Raw genomic sequence first — 23319 nt, forward strand, 5'->3', positions numbered from 1 at the left:
CCACAAGGCCTACAGCCTCGCGGTGTATTCAGACACACACTCAGCTCTAACACGTGGGGGTTGTCTTTGAGCCCTCCTTTCCATCACAGACTGCTGAATCCCCAAATCCCGACCGTGACGGGCTGAGTTCGACTCTCCAACAACTCCTCAGAGGCGGGTGTTTGGGGCCACTGGAATAAGCCCAGCACCTGCTGGGGTGTGGACAGCCTTGGGGGGCCGGGCCGACTCTCGGGGGCGGGTGCAAATGGCAGAGGCGGGGCCGGGCTGTCGGCGGTGGGCGGGGCAGAGGCGGGCTGTCTGCCGTGGGGTGGGGCTGCGCAGGGGAGGGCGGGGCGGGCTATCGTGGGGCGGGACTGCGTGGGGGAGGGCGGGGCCGGGCTGTCGGCGGTGGGCGAGTCGGGGCCGGGCGAGAAGGGGTGGGGCGGGCTGCCGTGGGGCGCGGCTGCGTGGGGAGGGCGGGGCGGGGCTGTCGGCGGTGGGCGGGGCGGGGCCGAGCGGGCTACCGTGGGGCGGGGCTGTCGGCGGTGGGCGGGGCGGGGCCGGGAGGGCTACCGTGGGGCGGGGCTGGGCTGTCGGGGGAGGGCGGGGCCGGGCTGTCGGCGGTGGGCGGGGCGGGGCCGGGCGGGCTACCGTGGGGCGGGGCTGCACGGGGGAGGGCGGGGCTGCACGGGGGAGGGCGGGGCTGCACGGGGGAGGGCGGGGCCGGGCTGTCGGCGGTGGGCGGGGCGGGGCCGGGAGGGCTACAGTGGGGCGGGGCTGCACGGGGGGGGGCGGGGCCGGGCTGTCGGCGGTGGGCGGGGCGGGGCCGGGCGGGCTACCGTGGGGCGGGGCTGCACGGGGGAGGGCGGGGCTGCACGGGGGAGGGCGGGGCTGCACGGGGGAGGGCGGGGCCGGGCTGTCGGGGGTGGGCGGGGAGCACCGGGGAAAGTTCCGGGAAGGACAGCAGTCGGCTGGGCCTGGGCGCGGAAGTTGCCGGCGGCCGCGCGGCCTCCTGGGCAGGCCCACAGCCATGTCTGGGGACCCGGGTTCGGGCGGATGGGAGGGGGGCCCGCGCGCAGCCGCCACGCTCTGCGGCCTGTACCACGAGGCGGGGCAGCGGCTGCGGCGCCTGCAGGACCAGCTGGCCGCCCGCGACGCCCTCATCGCGCGCCTTCGCGCCCGCCTTGCCGCGCTGGAGGGGGACGCCGCGCCGTCCCTGGTGGATGCGCTGCTGGAGCAGGTGTCGCGCTTCCGGGAGCAGCTGCGGCGGCAGGAGGGCGGCGCCGCAGAGGCCCAGATGCGCCAGGTGCAGAGCGGGCACCGGGGGGGTTGCGGGCGCGAGAGTGCGTGTGGCGGCCGGGTCCTGGGGGTGAGGGGTCTCTGGGAGGTGAGGGAGTGCCGGGTCCTGGGTGGGTGAGGGGACCCCGGATTCAAGGGCTTGAGGGAGCACCAGGTGCTGGGGGTGAGGAGACACTGGGTTCTGGGGTGTGAGGGGCCCTGGGGAGTGAGGGGTTGAGGGGTACCAGGTGCTGGGGCTTGAGGGAGAACCGGGTCCTGGGGGTTGAGGGGACACCGGGTCCTGGGGGTTGAGGGGGCAACGGGTGCCTCAGCCTCCCAAGTAGCTGGGATTACAGGCACCCGCCACTACACCTGGCTAATATTTTTGTATTATTAGTAGAGATGGGGTTTCACCATGTTCAGGCTGGCACTGGGTCCTGGGGGTTAAGGGGGAACCGGGTGCTGGGGCTTGAGGGGGAACCGGGTCCTGGGGGTTGAGGGGGCTCTGGGTCCTGGGTGAGTTCTCCACCCTGCAGGTGGAAGGGCCCTGGTGGGTGGGGCCCTGGTGGGTGAGGCAGCCACAGTGGGTGGGAGGCCCTGGTAGGGGAGGAAGTTCTGGGTCCTAGGGAGTGAGGGGGTGCTGGATCCTGGGAGTGATAGGGCAACAGGTCCTGGTGGTTGAGGGGATTCTGGGTCCTAGGGGAGAGAGGGCACCAGGTCCTGAGGGGGGTAAGGGGACACCACAGGCTGAGGTGTGCTTGGTCCTGGAGGGTGAAGGAGTGCTGGGTCCTGGGAGGTTTGAGGGGGGCACCAAATCCTGGAGAAGGTGAGGAGGCTCTGTCCTGGGGTGTGAGGGTACAGGGTTCTGAAGGGGATAAGGAAAGGCTGGATCCTGGGGGGCTGGGAGGGCACTGGGTTCTGGGTGGGGTGGTGAGGAGACACTGGATTCTGAGGAGGGGGTTGGTGCAATTCTTCGTGTGTGTGTATAGTGTGTGTTCAGGTTGGTTCTTACCGGTGTTTTGAGATGCATGTGTGGGAACACATTCTGAGGGGTGTGTATGCTGTGTGTGTGGTGTGTGTGTGTGTGTGTGTGCGCGCGTCTGTCTTGGGTCCAAGATCAGTATACTCGCGTTGTTCTAGAGTCTCTTCCAGCCCTCACCCATGCCTGTGTCTTTCACTAGGGGCACTTCAACTCTATGCTGGGAACAATGGCAAGTGCGGCCCCTGTGTCTGATCATGAACACTAGCGCCAGGCTGGGCACAGTGGCTCACACCTGTAATCCCAGCACTTTGGGAGGCAAAGCGGGTAGATTGCCTGAGCTCAGGAGTTCGAGACAAGCCTGAGCGACGTGGCAAAACCCTGTCTCTACAAAAATTACAAAAAATTAGCCGGGCACGGTGGTGTGTGCCTGTGCTCCCAGCCACTAGAGAGGCTGAGGGGAGGATCACTCGAGCCTGGGAGGCGGAGGTTGCATTGAGCCATGAGGGCACCTCTGCACTCCAACCTGGGTGACAGAGTGAGACCGCGTCTGAAAAAATTAAATTAAAAATAGACGCAAATCCTAGATTTCTTCTCTGTCCTCGTCAGTGATGTTTATGTCCGGAAGCACCAGAGCAGCAGCATGAGCGACAGTCTGTGTGTGACTACCTGCAAGGATCTGAAACATTTGGGTGCACTCTGGCATTTTTATTCCGTTTGATTCATGGCTGTTACCCTGGTTTCCCAGGAAGGAGACTGAGCCTGCAGAGGACAGCTTCTGTTTCCAGGGTTGCCCCCGCCGCCTGATTTTAGAAAAAGAAAGCAATTTTGAATATCTGAAAAACAAACAGCCAGTAACCCCATGGTGCAGGTGATTAATGTTAACCTCTTGGCATCCTTCTTCCTGCTTTTCCTCTGCGCGTAGGGTGTGTGCCCGTTTGGCATGGTTGCACTCGTGCTGTGTATGCAGTTCTACTTAATTTTTTTTTTTTTTTTTAGATAGAGTTTCGCTGTTGTTACCCAGGCTGGAGTGCAATGGTGCGATCTTGGCTCAACGCAACCTCCGCCTTATGGGTTCAAGCAGTTCTCCTGCCTCAGCCTCCCGAGTAGCTGGGATTACAGGCACGCGCCACCATGCCCAGCTAATTTTTTTGTATTTTTAGTAGAGACGGGGTTTCACCACGTTGACCAGGATGGTCTCCATCTCTTGACCTCGTGATCTACCCGCCTCGGCCTCCCAAAGTGGTGGGATTACAGGCTTGAGCCACCACGCCCAGCCAGTTCTACTTAATGTTAGGTTGTCAGTATCTACATCATTTAAAGTACTTTCAGCAGACAGATGACTCCCCTTCTCCACTCTCTCCCTCATTCTGGAAGGCAGATCCTGACTAGAGCAGAGGGAAGTTTAGAGCTCACCTGGTCTGCACCAACAGGTTTTGATGTTGTGGACACCAGGAGCCACAGAGGAGTACAGACCAAGGACCCGGAGGGACACTCTGCACTCATCCCCAGAACGTTGGTGGGACAGTTAGAGGATGCAGGGCCTCACGCCCAGAGCAGTCTGGTGGCCATTGGTGTTCAGCTCACATGCGTCCCCCGTGTCCCGTGTATCTGGCCACTGACCAAACAGCTTATCGCAGCTGCCTGGTAGCCTCAGATAGAGTTAGGTCTGTGGTCCAGCATGACTGGTCCTGGTCCGGTCTTCCCAACATGTAAGCATGTAGGTTTTTGTTTTGGGATTTTTATTTTTATTTTATTTTTTTGAGACAGGGTCTCTGTCACCAAGGCAGGAGTGGCACAAACGCTGCTCAATGCGGCCTCAACCTTCTGGGCTCAATTGATCCTCCTGACCCAGCCTTCCATAGAGCTGGGACCCCAGGAGTGTGCCATCACACCTGGCCAATTTATTTTTTTTCAGAGACAGGATCTTGCTGTGTCGTCCAGGCTGGTCTAGAACTCCTGGCTTCAAGTGATTCTCCTGCCTTGACCTCCCAAAGTGCTGGGATTACAGGCATGGACCACCATGCCTAGGGTGGGGCTTTTAATTATTTAAGGAACATTTTAATGATTTAGTTTAGTTTTTTAAGAGACAAAGTCTTGCTCTGTGACACTGCCACCTAGGCTGGAATGCGGTGGCGCCATCATAGCTCACTGTAACCTTGAACTCCTGCGCTCAAGCAGTCCTCCCGACACAGCCTCCCGAGAGCCCTCCACGGGACTGTGAGCCACCACACCTGCCTAACTTTTTAAGTTTTTGTAGAGATGGGGGGTCTCATCATGTTGCCCAGGCTGGTTTCCAACTCCTGGCCTCCAGCAATCCTCCTGCCTCAAACCTCCCAAAGTGCTGAGATAGGCATGAGCCACTGTGCCTGGCCTTGTCTGGTATCTTATACAATTACATATTGCTCCTCCCATCATTCAGTCTGAGGTCACAGACCTGTGGAAGAATGGAGAGGCGCTAGGTTCACTGAGGTGCAGCGCAGAGTTAAAGCCATGGGAGGAAGCAAGCTGTCGGGGGGCTGTGCTTACCTGTGGCCGTGTCGGAGAGCCCATTAGGAGCAGGGACCTTGGACCAGCAGGGACTGAGGGCTCCCAGAGAGAATGCTGAGGCTCAAGGTGTGGAGGAGCTGACCAGTGCCTCTAGGACCAAGCTGTGGTCAGTGTGTGGTGGGGCAAGATCAGGCCAGCGAATTGTGGTCCTCACCACAGCCACAGTTGGACGTGAGACCTTACCTCGTCTGTAACGCAAGGCCTGAGCGGGAAACTGCAAAGCCCCTCCAGTGAATGCTTTCTGGAATAACGGCACCAGCTCACTGTGCAGCCTGTTCCTCGCGTCACCACTCTGGGGACCGGCTCCACAGGCTTCGCCTGGCCCTGGCGTGTCAGCCGCTCTCCCTTCCAGCTTAACTTAGCTTTGCTTTGTTTGCTTTCTTGGCTGTCTTCTGTTTCTTTCTTTCCTTCCTTGTTTCTTCTCTTCTCTCTTCTTTCCCCTCCTCTCCTCTTTCTGATCCTTGGGCTCAAGTGATCCTTCTGCCTTGGCCTCCCAAAATGCTGGGAATACAAGCTTGGGCCCCCACGTTCAGCCTCTTCCAGCTTATCTTTCTGCCACACTGTTTATGGAGAGGCATGGGGTACACCCTGTACAATAGGCTGCGGGGGTTTTTTGGTTTTTTGTTTTTTTTAAACAGAGTCTCTCTGTTGCCCAGGCTGGAGTGCAATGGTGCGATCTCAGCTCACCGCAACCTCCGCCTCCTGGGTTCAGGCAATTCTCCTGCCTCAGCCTCCTGAGTAGCTGGGATTACAGGCATGTGCCACCACGCCCAGCTAATTTTTTGTATTTTTAGTAGAGACAGGGTTTCACCATGTTGACCCGGATGGTCTCGATCTCTTGACCTCGTGATTCACCTGCCTCGGCCTCCCAAAGTGCTGGGATTACAGGCTTGAGCCACCGCGCCCGGCCAATTGTTGTATTTTTAATAGAAACAGTGTTTCATCATGTTGGCTAGGCTGGTCTAGAACTCCTGACCTCAGGTGGTCTGCCCACTTCAGCCTCCCAAAGTGCTGGGATTACAGGCGTGACCCTCTGTGCCCGGCTGTCCTTACCCTTCGCCTTGCTCCCCCTCCAGAGAGGAAGAGTCTTGCTCCCTCATCACTGCGTCCACAGGGCACATCTTAACTGCTTGGTACATGCCGTCAGGACTCGGTGAACTGGCCGTATAATTTCTGTTTGCTCCTGTCCTCTCATAGTTCCATCGCCTCCAGCACCTATAGGAGCAGCTGTGAGCTGGGCTGTAGCCTCCACCTGGGCACTCTGTAAGGGCTGCCTGGGAAGCAGGAGAAAAGGGGCTGTACTGGGCTAATGCATGTCCCCAGAATTCTTGTCCACCTGTGGCTTGTGAATGTTGACCTGATTTGGAAATAGAGGCTTTGCAGATGTAATAAATGAAAATGAGGTCATACTGGATTCATGTGGGCAACTATTAGAAGGGTACCAGTCACTAATCCACCTCCTTCGATCTGAGGTCAATCACAGGACCTGTGGAAGAATGGAGAGGTTTATCACCTATAGGTCCCAGGTTCACTGCGGTGACAGTGCAGACTGATTTTCAGTTATTACATCCGCAGTGTATAATCAAGGCCACGTGAAGACAGAGGCAGAAATTGGGGGATGTGTTTCGCCAGCCACAGAATGCTGGCCACTACCAGAGGTGGAAAAGACAAGGATTCTTTCCTAGATTCCTGGGAGGGGCAAGGCCCTGCTGACACCTGCGCTTTGGACTTCCGGCTTCCGGAACTGTGAGAGAATGTGTTTCTGCTGTTTAAGCCACCAAGTTTGTGGTACTTGGTTACAGCACCTTGTAGGCCAAGAGACCACTGTGCCCTTTTTTCTTTTTTTTGAGACGGAATCTTACTCAGCTGCCCAGGCTGGAGTACAATGGCACATTCTCAGCTCACTGCAACCTCTGCCTCTCAGGTTCAACAGATTCTCCAGCCTCAGCCTCCCGAGTAGCTGGGATTACAGGTGCACGCCACCAAGTCCGGCTCTTTTTTTTTTTTTTTTTTTTTTTTAGTAGAGACGGGGTTTCTCCATGTTGGCCAGGCTGGTATTGAACTCCTGACCTCAGGTGATCCACTGGCCTCAGCCTCCCAAAGTGCTGGGATTACAGGCGTGAGCTACCCCGCCCGGCCTGTGCCTCTTATTTTTAAGGCCGACCCACAAGACTATTAATAGAGCTCTTTACACTTTTGTGCTCTGAGCATGGGGCTGTGGGTTGTGGGTCCCAGCGACAGGCTTTTGTGAGATATGTCAGCCCAGTCGCTGACTAGTCTGTCGTTGCAGCCATGAGTGTAAAGCCACAACCCAGCACACACCTTGCTTTCTGACCACAGTGGCCGAGGTGCTGTTGTGTCCTAAGAACTGTTAGTAACTGGACGCGGCACTCGGGCAGACAAACCAGCACAAACCTCCGCAACTTCAGAGCCAGCAACAAATGCCAAAAGCCCAGGGGCTGGAGGGGTCTTGGGGCCCTCCTGCTGTTGAGAGGAGATGAGTGGGGCAGACCTTTGCAGGGCTGGGCTGCCCCCATGGGTCGCACTAGAGCCCAGGTTCTGATGTGTCTGTATGGCCCAGTCTTACTCTCATTTACTGGGCATCTGTGGGGGGCTGGGCTCAGTGTCGGGTACGAGGGTTTGGAGGCAAGAGAGCGCCACGCCCATGGGATACAGGAGCCACGGACACGGAACAGATCGTTTGTTTCTCTTACTGTCTGCATTTGACCACTGCAGGAAGGAGGCTCTGAAATCACATTTTACGTGGGCACCGTGACTCCTGCTGAGGCAGGAGGAGGACTGCTTGAGGTTAGGAGTTCAAGACCAGCCTGGGCAACATAGTGAGGCCCTGTCTCTATTTAAAAAAAACAAATCGGGTCTTTTGCCTGAAGTCCTTTATCCCTGAGAAGGGTCTCAGTGCCACCCAGGCTAGAGCACAGCCTCGGTGTCAAAGAGACACCCTGTCTTTAAAAATCAATCAATAAAAACAAGAAAAATAATCATCAGGGTTCCTGTAGTAATATAGCTTAGTATTTTGTTCTGTTGTCATGAGAGCGTTCTAGGTTCCTGGTCTGTCCCTTCTCACCTCAAGTCCTAGCGACAGAGGCTGGACCCTTCTGCTGCCACTTCTGGAGGAGAGCTTAGGCTCCTCCCTGGCTTTTCTGAAACTGTTTCTTCACGTGTGGGATGGACTAGTTGAGCCTGCTTCACTTCCCTCATAGACTGTTAATTTTGGAAGATTCTTCGGAAATAGAAAAGCACAAATTTAAGGCCAGGTATTAGAATTGTCAGGTCGGATGTGATGGTTCATGCCTGTAATCCCAGTACTTTGGGAGGTTGAGGCAGGCGGATCACTCAGTCCAGGACCGGCCTGGGCAACACGGTGAAACCTTGTCTCTACAAAAAAGACAAAAATTAGTCGGGCACAGTGGCATGCACTCAGAGTCCAGCTACTTAGGGGGCTGAGGCAAGAGGCTCACTTGAGCCTGGGCAGTGGAGGCTGCAGTGAGCCATGATGGCACCACTGCACTCCAGCCTGGGCGACAGGGCAAGACCCTGACTCAAAAAAAGAAACGTCATTCTAAGAACCATTTGAATTCTTTATTATTATTATTATTTGGGACGGGTCTCACTCTGTGGCCCAGGCTGGAGTGCTGTGGTGCAATCTTGGCTCACTGCAACCTCCGCCTCCTGGGATCAAGCGATTCTCCTGCCTCAGCCTACCGAGTAGCTGGGACTACAGGCGTGCGCCACCACGCCCGGCTAATTTTTTTGTGTTTTTAGTAGAAACAGCGTTTCACTGTGTTGGCCAGATGGTCTCAATCTCCTGGCCTCGTGATCTGCCCGCCTTAGCCTCCCAAAGTGTTGGATTACAGATGTAAGCCACTGCATTCCAGCCTTTCAATTCTTTAAGAAGTAATTAGGGTTGGGTGTGTCAATTTCCTAGAGCTGCTGTAAGAAAGTGCCACAGACTGGGGGACTTCAAGCCACAGAAATGTAATCTTTCACAGTTATGTTGGCCAGAAGCCGAAATCCATGGCACTGGCTCTCTGAAGGTGCTGGGGAAGGACCCTTTCTTGCCCCTCTGACGTTCCTGTGGCAGCCGGCAAGCCTTGGTGTTCCCTGGCCTGTATCCACAGGAAATCACTCATATCTTCGTTGTCATATGGCCTTCTTCTCTCTGTGCGTCTGTCCAGATGTGATCTTTTAATGAGGACACCAGTCCCATCCGAGTCTGGTTTGTCTTCAGCTTAGCTAATTACACCTGCAGATACCCTATCTCTAGATAAGGCTCCATTCCCAGATCCTGGGGGTTCCACTGTGGGCATCTTTTTGGAGTACCCACTACAGTAAAGTTTCTACCCTTCCTATCAAAAAAGTGCTTGGAATTGCCACTTTGATAATTTCATGATCACTGGGTATGGTGGCTTGAGCCTGTAGTCCCAGCTATTCAGGAGGCTGAGGTGGGAGGATTGCCTGAGCCCAGGAGTTTAAGACCAGCCTGGGCTATAGCGAGACCCTCATCTCAAAAAAACATTTTGATGTTATGAAATCTAAAATTATGAACTTGCTTGTGAAAATAGAATTTGGCAGGGCATGGTGGCTCATGGCTGTAATCCCAGCACATTGGGAAGCCAAGGCGGGCGGATTGCTTGAGCCCAGGAGTTCGAGACCAGCCTGAGCATCACAGCAAAACCCTGACTCTACAAAATACCAAAGTTAGCCAGGCACGGTGGCACATGGCCTATAGTCCCAGCTGCTCAGGTTAGGATGGAGAATCACTTGAGCCTGGGGAGGTCAGGGCTGCAGTGAGCCACAGTTGTGCTACTGCACTCTAGCCTGGGTGACACTAAGACCCTGCCTTAAAGAAAAGAAAAAGAAAAAGGTCTGGTGTGGTGGCTCACACCTGTAATCCCAACATGTTGGGAGGCTGAGGCAGGCAGATCACCTGAGGTCAGGAGTTCGAGACTAGCCTGGCCAACATGGTGGAACCCCATCTCTGCTAAAAATACAAAAATTAGCCGGGCGTGTTGGCGCACGCCTGCAGTCCCGGCCACTCGGGAGGCTGAGGCAGGAGACCTGCTTGGACTCGGGAGGTGAATGTTGTACTGGTCTCCAGCCTGGGCAACGGGATGAGGCGGTCTCAAAAAAAAAAGACTTTAAGATGAAGTTTTAGAATAGAACGTTGTAGCCAAAAAACTCCAGAGTTAACTGTTAGTTCCAGTGTCTGACTTGTGAATGAGTGTTTGTTGCCTAGTGATAGGGCGTCCATGCCAGGTTTCCTTTTGCTTTCTGAACATTTGCTCTTGACACTGGTTCTTTTAATTCAGTAAACTGTGCTTTTAAATCCTCCACTTAGGAAATTGAGAGGCTGACTGAGCGACTGGAAGAAAAGGAGAGGGAGATGCAGCAGCTGCTGAGCCAGCCACAGCACGAGCGAGAGAAGGAGGTCGTCCTCCTGCGGAGGAGCCTGGCGGAGGGGGAGCAGGCCCGGGCCGCCAGTGACGTTCTGTGCCGCTCCTTGGCCAACGAGACCCATCAGCTGCGGAGGACGCTGACCGCCACCGCCCACATGTGTCAGCATCTGGCCAAGTGTCTGGAAGAGCGACAGCATGCACAGAGGAGCATGGCGGAGAGAAGTCCTGACGAGGTAGGCCGCGGTGCAAGCGAGTTGTGGTGAAGAGCCTGTGCGCTGGAGCCATCGCCCACAGGCTCCTGATCACAGGGGTCGGAGGCGCCCCAGAGCCCTCCTGTGTTCTCAGTAACGAGACTCGGCTGACACGGCAAAACTCGCTCATCCAAGGGTTTCTTTTAAAATAATGGAATGTGCAAGATGGGATAGGAAAGCAGGCAGCCACCTCTGCCCCACAGCAGGCCTGTAGCTGGACCTGCGCCACGGCGGGTGGTGGCACTTGGGTTTCACGTGCCTCAGCTGAGGGTGAGGAGGAAGAGTTGGGGGTGGCAGAGCTGCCCGGGAGTGCAGTCAGCTCCTCCTCATCCGAGGACACTGAAGCACAGCCAGGTATACTGCTGGGGACCAGGAGTGCCTCCAAGTTCCACACCCAAAACTCCCGGAAGGACTGAGTACCCGCCTTCTGCAGGCTCAGCGTGTCTGCGTGGGTCCAGGCACAGCCAGAGCCGCCATCTCCAAAGCTGGCGTTAGGCATGTCCTTGCCAACAGCACAGTCTCCCACCAGCTTGGAGGCCTGGCTCAGGGCCGCAGCCGCCTCCTCATCAAAGCCAGGACCAGGGCACAGCAGCGCCAAGTGACAGTGAGGGCCAGAGAAGGGTTCACTGGACCCCAGGAGGGGCCGGGTCTGGGCGGTAGCTCTGTGTGGGTCCAGTGGGAGAGAGGGACTGCGGGAGTTCCAGCATCAGGAGAAACGAGGGAGCTCCTAGGTGGATGGGTAGGGGAGCCATGAGCCCAAGGCCTCTGTGTGCCGAGTGCGTCGGGGCCACTGCGAGCCAGCCACCCTCCATCTTGCTGGTGGTTGTGGTGGGTCTGTGTGGCAGGCAGGGAAGTGGAGGCACCCCGTGCACATCTCACCCGGACTGAGGCCGCATTGCACTCACTACAGGGCACAGGGCCTGTTGCCCGGGGCCTTTCTAGGCAGTTCTCTGAGGCAGCACCAAGGTTCATGCGGAAGCACGCTCTGGGATGCTCTGGGAAGACAGGATGTCCCATCCCCATCAGCAGCTTCACTGAAGCGGCCAGCGGGGAGAAGCCTGGTCCGAGAACTGCCCGCCTCGGCTGGGTGGATTCCAGACAGGGACCTCAGAGAGGACACAGCTGCGTTCGGAAGCCAGAGGAAAAGTGCCGTCTGGGCGGAGGCAGGGTGTTCTGTCTGATTTTGAGTCACCGTGTCACTTCCCTCTGGGGATTTGAAAGGAGCCACATACAGGGCTCAGCCTGAGGGGAGTGTGGGGCGGGTGGCAGGGTGGGCCCTCAGCACAGTCTCTAAAGAAGTGTCACTTCTCAGTCTGAGCTCAGCTGAGTCACCGGGGCTTCCCAGTGTAGGCCGGGTTAGGACACGTACTTCCTTTGTCATTCAGGGAAATCTCAAACATGACATCACTGAGACGTAGTAGGAATTCTAGGGCACACATGGGCTTCATGAGACTTTCCACTTAGCGCTGTGGTGGTTAGTGGGTCTCGGTTTGGGTCGTGGCTTCCGTGACTGAATCTCCTGACCCTGCATGGGGCAGAGGTTAGATTGCTGGGTCCAGAGTCCCCTGGTTGAACCTGACTGTCTGCAGGCAGGACACTGTCAGCCGGGTGCGTGGCCAGGCCCACCCTGGGCGGCTGGGGCCCCCTCGCTGGAGAGTCTGGTTTACAGTGAGGTTCAGCTTCCTGCCTTCCCTGCTGTCTGTGATGATGGCAAATGTCTGGCAATGAGAAGACTCTGCTGTGTCTGGTGTGCCAACCCCTGTAGACATTATGGCTTTAGAATATTTACATTCCAAATATTTAAAAGACAAATAGCTGGCCGGGCGTGGTGGCTCATGCCTGTAATCCAAGCACTTTGGAGGCCGAGGCAGGCGGATCACCTGAGGTAGGGAGTTCGAAACCAGCCTGACCAACATGGTGAAACCCCGTCTAAAAAAATAATAAAAGACAAACAGCTGAAACTGGTAGGTAGGTTGGGATGAGGACAGTGTCACAGGGACGAGGACTGTGTCACAGGGACGAGAGGACGGTGTCACAGGGACGAGGATGGTGTCACAGGGATGAGGACAGTGTCACAGGGATGAGGACAGTGTCACAGGTGACGTGGCCTGGTCCTGGTGGGGTGGGCCTGGGCAGGGAGGAGGTAGTCCCTTGTCCCCTTGTGCTGCTCCGCCAAATGAACGATCACTACCCACTGCACTGGGGGATGCAGTGAGACGCTGTGGCCTTAGTCTCTGGGTCTAGCTTTCTCCCGCCTTGCTGTGTGTGATAGTGCGTCTTCTCTCTGTCCCTTCCTCATGCAGTCAGAACATACAGGTGGGCCCACCTCCGTCCAGAGTGTTATTGAAAAGTTACAGGAAGAAAACCGACTGCTAAAACAGAAGGTGACTCACGTGAGTGTCTTTCCCGTTTCGTTTGGGAGGGACACGTGCCTTGGAACTGAGTGAGGGCTCTTTCCTCGGCTGATGCCAGAGGTCGCCCCACCTTCTGGCCACGATGGCTTCACACACACAATCCCTAGAGACTGTACTTTTTTTTGCCTACAATGATGTACAGGACGTGTTCTGTCCATCTCTGTCCCCCTAAAATGAACTCACGCGTCAGTGAAGGAAATGCGGGAGTCGCCCGCAGGAGGCACCTTCTCTAACGGAAAAGTCGCACCGTGCCCACGTCTGTTTCTGCGGTAGCGTACGGGCGTCGTCCCAGTGCCTCAGGATTCTCTAGTGGGCTGAGTGTCTGCTGTCTACAGAACAGGGAGGGGAGCTTCCATTTCAGAGGAAACTCGCTCTGCGAATCCCTGCTAGGAAATAGGCCACACTGGGCGCCGGCCTGAGCAGCGCTGTCAGCTGCCCTGCTCCACCTCCGCAGGTTGAAGACCTCAATGCCAAGTGGCAGCGCTACGACGCCAGCAGGGACGAATATGTGAGGGGGCTCCATGCCCAGCTCAGGGGGCTGCAGATCCCCCGTGAGCCTGAGCTGATGAGGAAGGAGATCTCCCGGCTCAACAGACAGTTGGAAGAAAGGATAAACAGCTGCACAGAAGTGAAGCAGGAGCTGGCGACCTCGAGGATGGCCCGGGACGCTGCACTGGAGCGGGTGCAGATGCTGGAGCAGCAGGTGTCTGTCCCCCGGGCTCGGGATGGCACTGACCAGCTGATGTCCAAAATCATGGGACAGGCTGGGCTGAAGGCTTGGTGGCCCTGAGTGGGCGGTGGTCATGGTGGGGGGAGAAGCCTGGTGGAGACTCCTCCTTCCTTGAGCAGGAATGTGTGTCTTGGCTCTCTTCAGATTCTAGCTTACAAGGATGACTTCATGTCAGAAAGGGCTGATCGGGAACGGGCCCAAAGTCGGATTCAGGAACTGGAGGAAAAAGTCACCTCTTTGCTGCACCAGGTGTCCTGGAGACAGGTAAGGTATCAGGGCATTTTTCTTCTTGCTTAGGTTTGCTGTTTTTGTTTTTCTTCTCATGAATTTAGAGCCTTTCTGTGTCTGCCAAGGCCCTGATGTGCTGGTGATGAGGGTGGTGAGCTCTTCCTGCTCTGGGAAGAGCCATCTTGCCTAGCACCTGGGGCATGGTCCTGGAAAGCCTCCCTGTCGCACTGGGTTTAGTTGTGGAGGAGGCTGGCATGGCGGCCTGTGTGAGCAGAGGGGCTGTCCTCAGGGCCTGTCCTGCCTGCCTGTCCGTCACTGCCATGCAGTCAGAGAGCGTGTCCCGGGCCTCAAAGTGTGAGCTCCATACATGTCCTGTCCTGTCTGTGAGGCAGGAGCCCTGCTTACCCTGTCACAGAGATATGATGGCCCTGGGTATCCAGGAACCTCCCCCAGCTCAGCCTGGCACATGGAGCTGGGCCTTGCTGGCCAGAGGCCCCTCACCCCACCCCTGGGCTCAGTGCTGTTCCTGCCATGGGGATGCCTTGAGGAGGCCTGCTGTGGGTAGGAGGTGATGGAGCTCCTCACTGTGTGGCCCACAGCCTCTTCCCTTCTCTTCACTGACTTGTGTTCTGCAAAAATCCCGAAGTTTGTTAGCTCCTCATCAAGTATCTAACACACGTCTGGCCCGGGCCCCACTCAGAGACCTCCTCCCCGACACAGGCTGAAAGGTAGTGGTGCCCTGAGAGTCGACGCCCCCCCGGGCGGGAGCTGGGACGCCAAGCTGAGCTGCCCCTTGTGGCAGGGTGTGGACAGGGATCCTGGGGCTGAGGGCAAGCCCCACTGCCCTGTTCTGAGCAGCCACTGGGCCTCTGTGGCTTCTGCTTCTCCTTCTGCACGAAGGGCACAGGGGAGTCATGGTGGGCGCCTCTTCTAACACGCCCTGGGACTAAGCTCGCAGCCAAGGGCTGGACACAGGCAGCCGTTTGTAGTCGTGCATGACGGAGGAGGAACCTGGTGGGGGACTGTCTTCCCCGCTTAAGTCCACAGGCTGACAGGGAGGTGCTGGAGGCTTCACCAGCCACAGCAGGCCCTGCCTTAAGCCCTTGCCGGCCCCTGCAGCCTTCTTGGCATCATAGAATGGAGTGTATCTGGGTGGTTCCCCATCCCCCAATTTCAGATTCTCCTGAGTCGCTGGGACAGCAGGCCTGGGACAGGGATTCTTCAGCATGTCCCCTGGGCAGGAATGGAAACATCTTGCTACAGAACTACATGTGGGTTTTCCTGGGATTTGGTTTTGCCTGTGGGTTTTCGGGGCTCCGTGAATTTGAGGAAGCCATGATATGGACTGAGGGGTCACTAATGGTACAATCGTGAGGATGGGCTCAGGCAGCCTCTCAAAGATTTCAGACCAGGGGAACGGGTTCCAGACCTGCAGGCCCAGATTCTTAGCCCCAAGGGTAAAATTTCTGGTAGGGCCTGGAGACTGTACCAAGTGGCCTCTGTGTCCCTTTCAGCAGTAGCCTGGGGCCCCTGGAGTGTTGCTCAGTCCCTAGGTGGCATACCTGGGGACATGGTGCTGAAGGCTTGGGTGATAAGCTGTAGTCCCACTGGGGAAAAGCCACATTCAGACGGAACGTGGAAGCCCAAGGCCCGCTGGAATGGCGTTCCCAGACGAGCAGTGAGGGCTGCAGGCTGCAGTGCTTCAGGACAGGCGTTTGGAGAACGTGTGCTAAGCTGTGCCAAGTGGTGGGGCCAAGCCAGGGACACCTCTTGCTGCTACTGAAGGACTCCCTGGGCCCCAGAGTGCTCAGCACCCCCAAGCCCCACAGAGGAGATGCAGAGTGGGGTTGGGACTGTTTGCCCAGCTCCCCATCCTGGGCTCTGCCACCTCCACGCTGTAGTGGTATGTGGGCCACATCGTCAGGGCCACCTTCTCAGTCGGGTCTCCTGGGGCCGATGGGGCCGACAGAACAGGGCTTCCACCAAAGAGCTGGGGAGTGGATCCCGCTAGGGCCTGTTTCTTCCTGAGCATGAGGGAGAGTGTGCGTGACCTCTGCAGTCATTCACTGAGCACACCTTTGTCTGGGCTCTGGGGTACAGCAGGAAGCAAAGTGAGGGACTACAGTTCCATTCAGGGATAGATGCAGCAGCCCTAGCTGCTGGGACCTGAGAGCCGGCTTTGTGACCTTCAGCACAGCCCATGTAAATAGACCCTTGCCTTTTCTGCAGGATTCTCAAGAGCCAGACGCCTGCCGGACTCACGCTGGGAGCAAAACTGCCAAATACTTGGCCACCGATGCAGTGGCGCTTATGGTGCCCTGTGGCTCGAGGCTTGGGACTGGGTCCCAGCAGTTGGAACCCCCTGCAGAGGATGGGCATCCTGGTGCAGCGCAGAAAGGCCAGGGGGACCTTCAGTGCCCTCACTGCCTCCAGTGCTTCAGTGACGAGCAAGGTGAAGAGCTCCTCAGGCATGTGGCCGAGTGCTGCCAGTGACTGAGACTCACCATGTCCTTGCGGCCCCTGGCCCGGCACAGCTGCCCTCAGGGACAGGGAGGTGCTCTCAGGTGCCATGGGTTGGCTCTACTGAGATCCAAGACCCCCAGAATATGTGTGGGGTGCTGTGATCATTCACTCTGGTCCCCCTTTGGCTGTGGAACAGGCTGGGTCCCAGGGAACTGCCAGTGAGGCTAGAGGCTGGAGGTGGAGATGGGAGGGAGGTCCCAGTCGTATGTCTCCATCAGGCTGAAGCCAGAGCGATCTGATGCTGGCGTGCCAGCCCTCCCCCATCCTGCACCTGGGAATGCCGCAGCTTGCCAGAAAGGGGTGGCTGCCTGTGGGAGCCACTCGTGCGGTCCCCAGGGTGGAAGCCCCATCCTCTTCTACGGGTAAGGTGCCTCCTCTCTGCCTGGAACCAGGAGGTTTGTCACATGGAGCACTGGCCGTGCATCACACTAGGGGCCCACCCACCGTCACAGAGCCACATGCCTACACTGCAAAACAGCATCGAATAGCATTTGTCGCATATCCAGAACTTAAAGCACTTATTTTATCCTCCTGTTTTTATAATAGATGTTCTTGCCACTGTGACTGCTCTGAGAATTTGTGTTGGGCGCTGGGTTGCAGGGACTGAGCAGTATTTCCAGCAGGATTAGAGCAGCTGGCATGGGAAAACAATACTCCTGCTGTTTGCTTTATGCCAGGGTGCCAAGACAAGGGGTCCAGTGGGAGGCTGGCTCTGTTAGGGTTCTCTAGAGGGACAGACTCATGGAATATATAGAGAAGTGAAGATTTCCATTCACTGCTCACCTTCAGGGATGTCCTAGAAGGGGGCTGTGGCGCTGTAGCCGTCCACTTCATATATATAAGGGGAGTTCATTAACTTACACGATCACAAGGTCCCGTTCGCAGGCTGAGGAGCAAGGAGAGCCAGTCCCAGTTCCAAAACTGAAGAATGTGGAGTCCGACATCCGAGGGGGGAAGCATCTGGCACGAGGAAGCTGTCGGCTGGAACTGAAGAATGTGGAGTCCGACGTCCGAGGGGGGAAGCATCTGGCACAAGGAAGGTGTCGGCTGGAACTGAAGAATGTGGAGTCTGACGTCCGAGGGGGGAAGCATCTGGCACGAGGAAGCTGTCGGCTGGAACTGAAGAATGTGGAGTCCGACGTCCGAGGGGGGAAGCATCTGGCACGAGGAAGCTGTCGGCTGGAACTGAAGAATGTGGAGTCCGACGTCCGAGGGGGGAAGCATCTGGCACGAGGAAGGTGTCGGCTGGAACTGAAGAATGTGGAGTCCGACGTCCGAGGGGGGAAGCATCTGGCACGAGGAAGCTGTCGGCTGGAACTGAAGAATGTGGAGTCCGACGTCCGAGGGGGGAAGCATCTGGCACAAGGAAGGTGTCGGCTGGGAGGCCAGGCCCGTCTCTTCTCACGATTTTCTGCCTGCTTTATCTTCTAGCTGCGCTGGCAGCTGATGAGATGGTGCCCACCAGATTCAGGGTGGGGCTGCCTTCCCAACCCCTGACTCAAGTGTGAATCTCTTGGCAACACCCTCACAGACACGCCCGGGATCAGTACTCAGTATTCACCACCACGAGTCCACCCTTGTCAGCCTGAACCCAGACACATCTCCTGAGCTCATACACAGTCTTCAAATAGACAGTAATGAGGTCATAATTAACACCTAACATAATACAACGTCTTTCATACAACCAGAAACGCACCAATCCCCAACCCAAATGCTGTCGTGAAGTCAATCAATCTTATGTCACAGGAGAAAGGAAATAAAAGGAAGATTTTTTAGCACAGGTGTAAACGTGCACAACCATTTTTAACAAAAGCAGGAAATGCTCATGGCAACTACAGGCCTGGTTTCTGCAGCTGGTCACATGGTCGGAGCTGGTACTGACGACTCCCTTCTCCCACCCATTCTGTATTCCCTTTGCCTTCAGCAAGCACCTCAGCAGGTCGTGGATATTTTCCTGGTGGAGCCACCCAAGCCTTCATTCCCGAAGGGTCTGGCTCATCTGTAGCCCTGCCTGGATTGGGCTGCCGTAGTGTCCCATTGCCTTAATCACAGGGCACGGGAATGCTGAGGCGCCCTAAGGGAGCTCCTGTCTTCCATGCACACTCTTCCCTGCCTCCCTTGTGGGGTAGTAGACTGATTTCATCTTGATAGTCTGGGTCGATCACCCCGGCCAACACTGTAACCCCCTTCTTAGCCTGTAGACTTAAAGGAAGGAGGAGCCCAAAGTGTCCATGTGGAAATCTTCCAGCTTAATGGAACCATTGTGTCTCCTGGTGGCAGCGTTCCTCCCTCTGGAACTAAGACCTCTAGGCCAGTAGAACATAATGTCGTGGGAAGAGGAGGCAAAACTTTTGCCAGTGGGCCCCTAGGGGTGATGGCGAGTGGTGCCACTTCCACTTCCACCCCTTGATTCCTGGACCCGTGAATCCGGGGCATGGGAGAAACAGTATCATATATTGGATGCTGATTCAGAGTATACACGGTCTCCTGGAGAACTGTGCCCCAGCCCTGAAAAGTACTGTCACCTAGTTGGCGTTGTAATTGTGACTTCCAAAGGCCATTCCACCATTCTATCCAGATGCTTCGGGATGGTGGGGAACATGGTAAGCGCAGTGAATTCCAGGAGCGTGAGCCCACGGCTGCACTTTCGCTGTAAAATGAGCACCTCGGTCAGAGGCAATGCTGTGTGGAATACCATGATGGCGGATGAGGCGTTCCCTGAGTCCACGGATGGTAGTCTTGGCAGAAGCACTGGGTGCAGGATAGGCAAACCCATATCCAGAGTAAGTGTCTATTTCAGTGAGGACAAACCTCTGCCCTTTCCATGATGGAAGCGGTCCAGTATAATCAACCTGCCACCAGGTGGCTGGCTCATCACCCTGAGGAATGGTGCCATACTGAGGGCTCAGTATTGGTCTCTGCTGTTGGCAAACTGGGCACTCAGCAGTGGCCGTGCCAGGTCAGCCTTGGTGAGTGGAGGTCCATGTTGCTGAGCCCATGCGTAACCTCCATCCCTGCCATCATGGCCACTTTGTTCATGGGCCCATTGGGCGATGACGGGGGAGGCTGGGAGAGAGGCTGAGTGGTGTCCACAGAACGGGTCATCCTACCCACTTGATTATTAAAATCCTCCTCTGCTGAGGTCACCCACTGGTGAGCACCCACATGGGATGCAAATACCATCACAGTTTTTGACCACTCAGAGAGGTCCATCCGCATACCTCTTCCCCAGATTTGTTACCTATTTTCCAATCATGCTTTTCCAAGTCCCTGACCATCCAGCCAAATCACTGTCCACAGCCCATGAATCAATGTATAATCGCACATCTGGCCATTTCTCCTTCCATGCAAAGTGCACAGCCAGGTGCACTGCTCCAAGTTCTGCCCACTGGGAAGATTTCCCTTCACCGCCGTCCCTCAGGCATGTCCTCGAGAGGGGCTGTGGTGCTGCAGCTGTCCACTTCAGGTGATGCCCGCATATCGTGCAGGACCATCTGTGAGCCTGGCCCTCGTCTTCTCTTTGTCAGCTGATCATAGGGAACTCCTCATGAGCCTGTCAGTGCAGGCTGCGGGAGAGAAGGCAGGTGGCAGGAGTGGAGACCATGGGCGTTTGAGCCACTTCCTCATGTAACTTACTTGTGCCTTCAGGACCTGCTGGAGCCTGATCACGTATCTACCACTTCCATTTGATGACGGAATGCTGCTGTGCACAACCCACTTCATGGCTGGATGGGTCAGAAAGCACTCAGTTCATGACAGGCAGTTCAGGTCACATGGTGACTTGATGACCTAGAGTCAGACGTTCAGTTTCCACCAAAGCCCAGTAACAGGCCAAGAGAGTAGTTATCTGCAGAAGATGGCAGGGCCTTGTCCAAAATCGTAGAGGCCTCTGCTGCGATTCTCCTATGGGGGCTGCCAAAGTCTCCACACGGCACCCCAACTGCACCGACACCTCAAGCACCATTGGGTCTGCTGGGTCACGTGGCCCAAGAGGCAAGGCAGCCTGCACAGCATCCTGGGCCTGGGGCAGAGCCTTCTCCTGTGCTGGACCCCACTCAAAACTGGCAGCCCTTCCAGTCACTCAATATATGTGCCAGAGTAACACACACAAGTGAGGAACGTGCTGCCTCCAAAATCAGGACAGGCCCACTAGGCGCACTGCTTCTTTCTTGGTTGTAGCAGGGGACAAATGCAGCAACTTCCTTCACCTTAGAAGGAGTATCTCAAGAGGCTCCACAACACTGGACCCCTAGAAATTTTACTGAGATGGAAGGTCCCTGAATTTTAATCAGATTTATTTCCCATCCTCTGGCACACAAATGTCTCACCAATAAGTCCAGTGTGTTTCCCATAGTGTCCTCAATGTACTAGACCACCGTGATATCTTGTGGAAGAGAAAATCGATCAAGGTCTCTCTGAACAAGATTCTGACACAAAGCGGGAGAGTTTATATACTGCCCCTGAGGTAGGACAGTAAAGGTATATTGCTGGCCTTGCCAGCTTCTGGAGGGCCCTATGGGCAGGAATGGAGAAAAAGGCATTTGCCTAGTCAGTGGCTGCATACCAGGTGCCACGAGATGTGTTAATCTGCTCCAGCAATGAAACACATCTGGTGCAGCAGCTGCAATTGGAGTCACCACTTGGTGAAGCTTACGATAATCCAGTCATTCTCCAGGATCCATCTGTCTTCTGCACAGGCCAAATAGGAGAGTTGAGTGAGGATGTGGTGGGAGTCTCCACTCCTATGTCTTTCCAGTCACAGGGAGGGGATGTTGCCACTACTGGGATGGGAAGTTGTTTCTTCTGGCAGAAAGGTTTCATCAGAGTTTACGAGCTCCCTATCCCCAGCTTCATCAGGGTCCTCCCACACGTCCCCATTCCAAGTTGCAGGGGCCCATCCTTTACCAGTCAATGCCCTCTCTCACCTTAACGGTAGACACCTGTGAGGCTGTGCGTGCACCTTTCATTGCAGGTCAGCCACTTGCACCATCAGAGCTTCTGTCTGTTTTCCCCCAATTTCAGCTCTTTATAGGAAATAAGACTCTTGGCTGGGCACAGTGGCTCATGCCTGTAATCCCAGAACTTTGGGAGGCTGAGGTGGGCAGATCACCTGAGGTCAGGAGTTCAAGATCAACCTTGCCAACATGGTAAAACCCCATCTCTACTAATAATACAAAAATTTGCTGGGCATAGTGGCGCACACCTGTAATCTCAGCTACTCTGGAGGCTGAGGCAGGAGAATCGCTTGAACCCGGAAGGCAGAGGTTGCAGTGAGCCAAGATCGAGCCATTGTACTCTAGCCTGGGAGATAAGAGAAAAACTCCATCTCAAAAAAAAAAAAAGACTCTCACTCAGGGCAGTCTTAGCAGATTTGAGGCTCAGTATCTGCTTCTGAAGCCAGGAGTCAGAATCTCCGAGTTAATCATTTATTTTCACCCTTTGTCCTCTGAACTGAGGAGAAACCACCAGCTTCATTATGTTCCTCGGTTCTCCACGTGGTCAAAGGTGTTATGTGGAGTCCCTGATCTCCTTGCTCTCAAGAGCGGTGAATCGGGAGTGCCAGACACATTCATCCTGCATAACCGTCCTAACAGTTTCTCCCAAGGACCATCAGTGCTCTCCATACCAGTAGAAGTAGAGTCCTTCGCACGCTGGGGTCTAATCGTATTAAGCGGCCAACTCCAGAAACCTGAAACCGACAAAAGAACTCCCTCCTTAATACTCTGTTCCTCTAGAACCACTCCTGGTGCCAACAGCTGTGTTAGGGTTCTCTAGAGGGACAGAACTAATGGGATATATACACATATATAAAGGGGAATTATTAAGTATTAACTCACATGATCACAGTAGGCCGTCTGCAGGCTGAGGGGCAAGGAGAGCCGGTCCTAGTTCCAAAACGGAAGAACCTGGAGTCGGATGTTCGAGGCCGGTCTCTCTCTCCACGTTTTTCTGCCTCCTATATTCCAGCCTCGATGGCTGCTGATTAGATTGCACCCAGCAGATGCAGGGTGGGTCTGCCTTCCCAAATGTCAGTCTCCTCTGGAAACACCCACGATCAATACTTTGTTTCCTTCAGTCCAGTCCCGTTGACACTCATTATTAACCATCACACTGGCCAACGCTGCCTTCAGGCTGCATGGGCAGGAGGCTGCCTTAGGATTTGCAGAGATGGAGGACTTTCATTTTAGGCTTTTTACTTTTAGCAGCCTCACAGTCCAGGTAAATACCCGAAGCCCTGACCTCTACTCTAGGCTACATGGAGAAATTCTGGGGGCACAGGCACTGAGGTTTACTTATAGGCGAGGACCTGACATTTGAATAAGTGAGTAGTGGGGAGAGGGCATCCTTTGTCAGGAAAAGACATTGAGTTTGGAACTTCATTGCTACCCACATTCTCCCAAGTGGTGGGTTGTAACAGGATCGAGGCAGAGGCCATTGGGCAGAGATGGGGCCGGGAGCTACTCAGAGGACTAGGTGCCCACCCAGGACTCTGCCTTGCCTGGTTCAGCCCTAGCCCAGGACATGATGGAAAGGGGTGGGATGAGGTGGGAGAAGGAAGCAGGCAGCTACTGAGAGCATGCCAGGACTCTGCAAAGAGAAGGCTGCCTGCAGAGTGCCTGTCAGGGGATCAGGGCGATTGGCACGACAGGGCAGGAAGGGAGCTTGTGCTGCTTGCCGGAAGACCGCGGGTGTTATGCTAAGTTTGCCGTGCATTAACTTAGTTAATACTTGCAACAATTACAGGAGATAAGTACAGTATTTTTATTTTCTCCCATGTAAGTGAGGAAGATGAGGCACAGAGGGGTTAAGTCACTTGCCCAGAGTCACACAGCAGCTAAGTGACAGAGCTGGAATTAGAGCCCAGGTTGTCTGGCTCCTGAACCTGTGTGTTCTTCCTCTACACATGTGGCAGCTGCCGTGATACCAAGTGCCACATGGGAGCCTCCAGGCCTCTGCACGGCTGCGCGTC

General features: G+C 55.7%; 1 protein-coding gene and 1 long non-coding RNA gene across 3 annotated transcripts; one reads left to right on the plus strand and one right to left on the minus strand.

The window, feature by feature from the left end:
• Window positions 1–932: 932 nt before the first annotated feature.
• Window positions 933–18129, plus strand: TNIP2 (TNFAIP3 interacting protein 2). 2 transcript variants are annotated; one of them, XM_035294296.3, is made up of 6 exons: window positions 933–1285; window positions 10146–10436; window positions 12758–12847; window positions 13323–13571; window positions 13743–13862; window positions 16056–18129. In XM_035294296.3, the coding sequence occupies exons 1-6, from the start codon at window positions 1010–1012 to the stop codon at window positions 16317–16319; spliced, it is 1290 nt and encodes a 429-aa protein (XP_035150187.3). In that variant the 5' UTR covers window positions 933–1009; the 3' UTR covers window positions 16320–18129. The 2 variants fall into 2 exon arrangements, with proteins under 2 accessions (XP_035150187.3, XP_035150188.3); XM_035294297.3 differs by lacking the exon at window positions 12758–12847.
• On the minus strand, window positions 2930–10150 carry LOC144581848 (uncharacterized). Its single transcript, XR_013533227.1, has 2 exons — window positions 5840–10150; window positions 2930–3039 (listed from the first exon to the last, which is right to left on the minus strand). It is a non-coding gene; the product is annotated as an uncharacterized LOC144581848 (long non-coding RNA).
• Window positions 18130–23319: the final 5190 nt, after the last annotated feature.

Source organism: Callithrix jacchus, chromosome 3 (assembly GCF_049354715.1).
Source record: "Callithrix jacchus isolate 240 chromosome 3, calJac240_pri, whole genome shotgun sequence".
Taxonomy (NCBI): domain Eukaryota; kingdom Metazoa; phylum Chordata; class Mammalia; order Primates; family Cebidae; genus Callithrix; species Callithrix jacchus.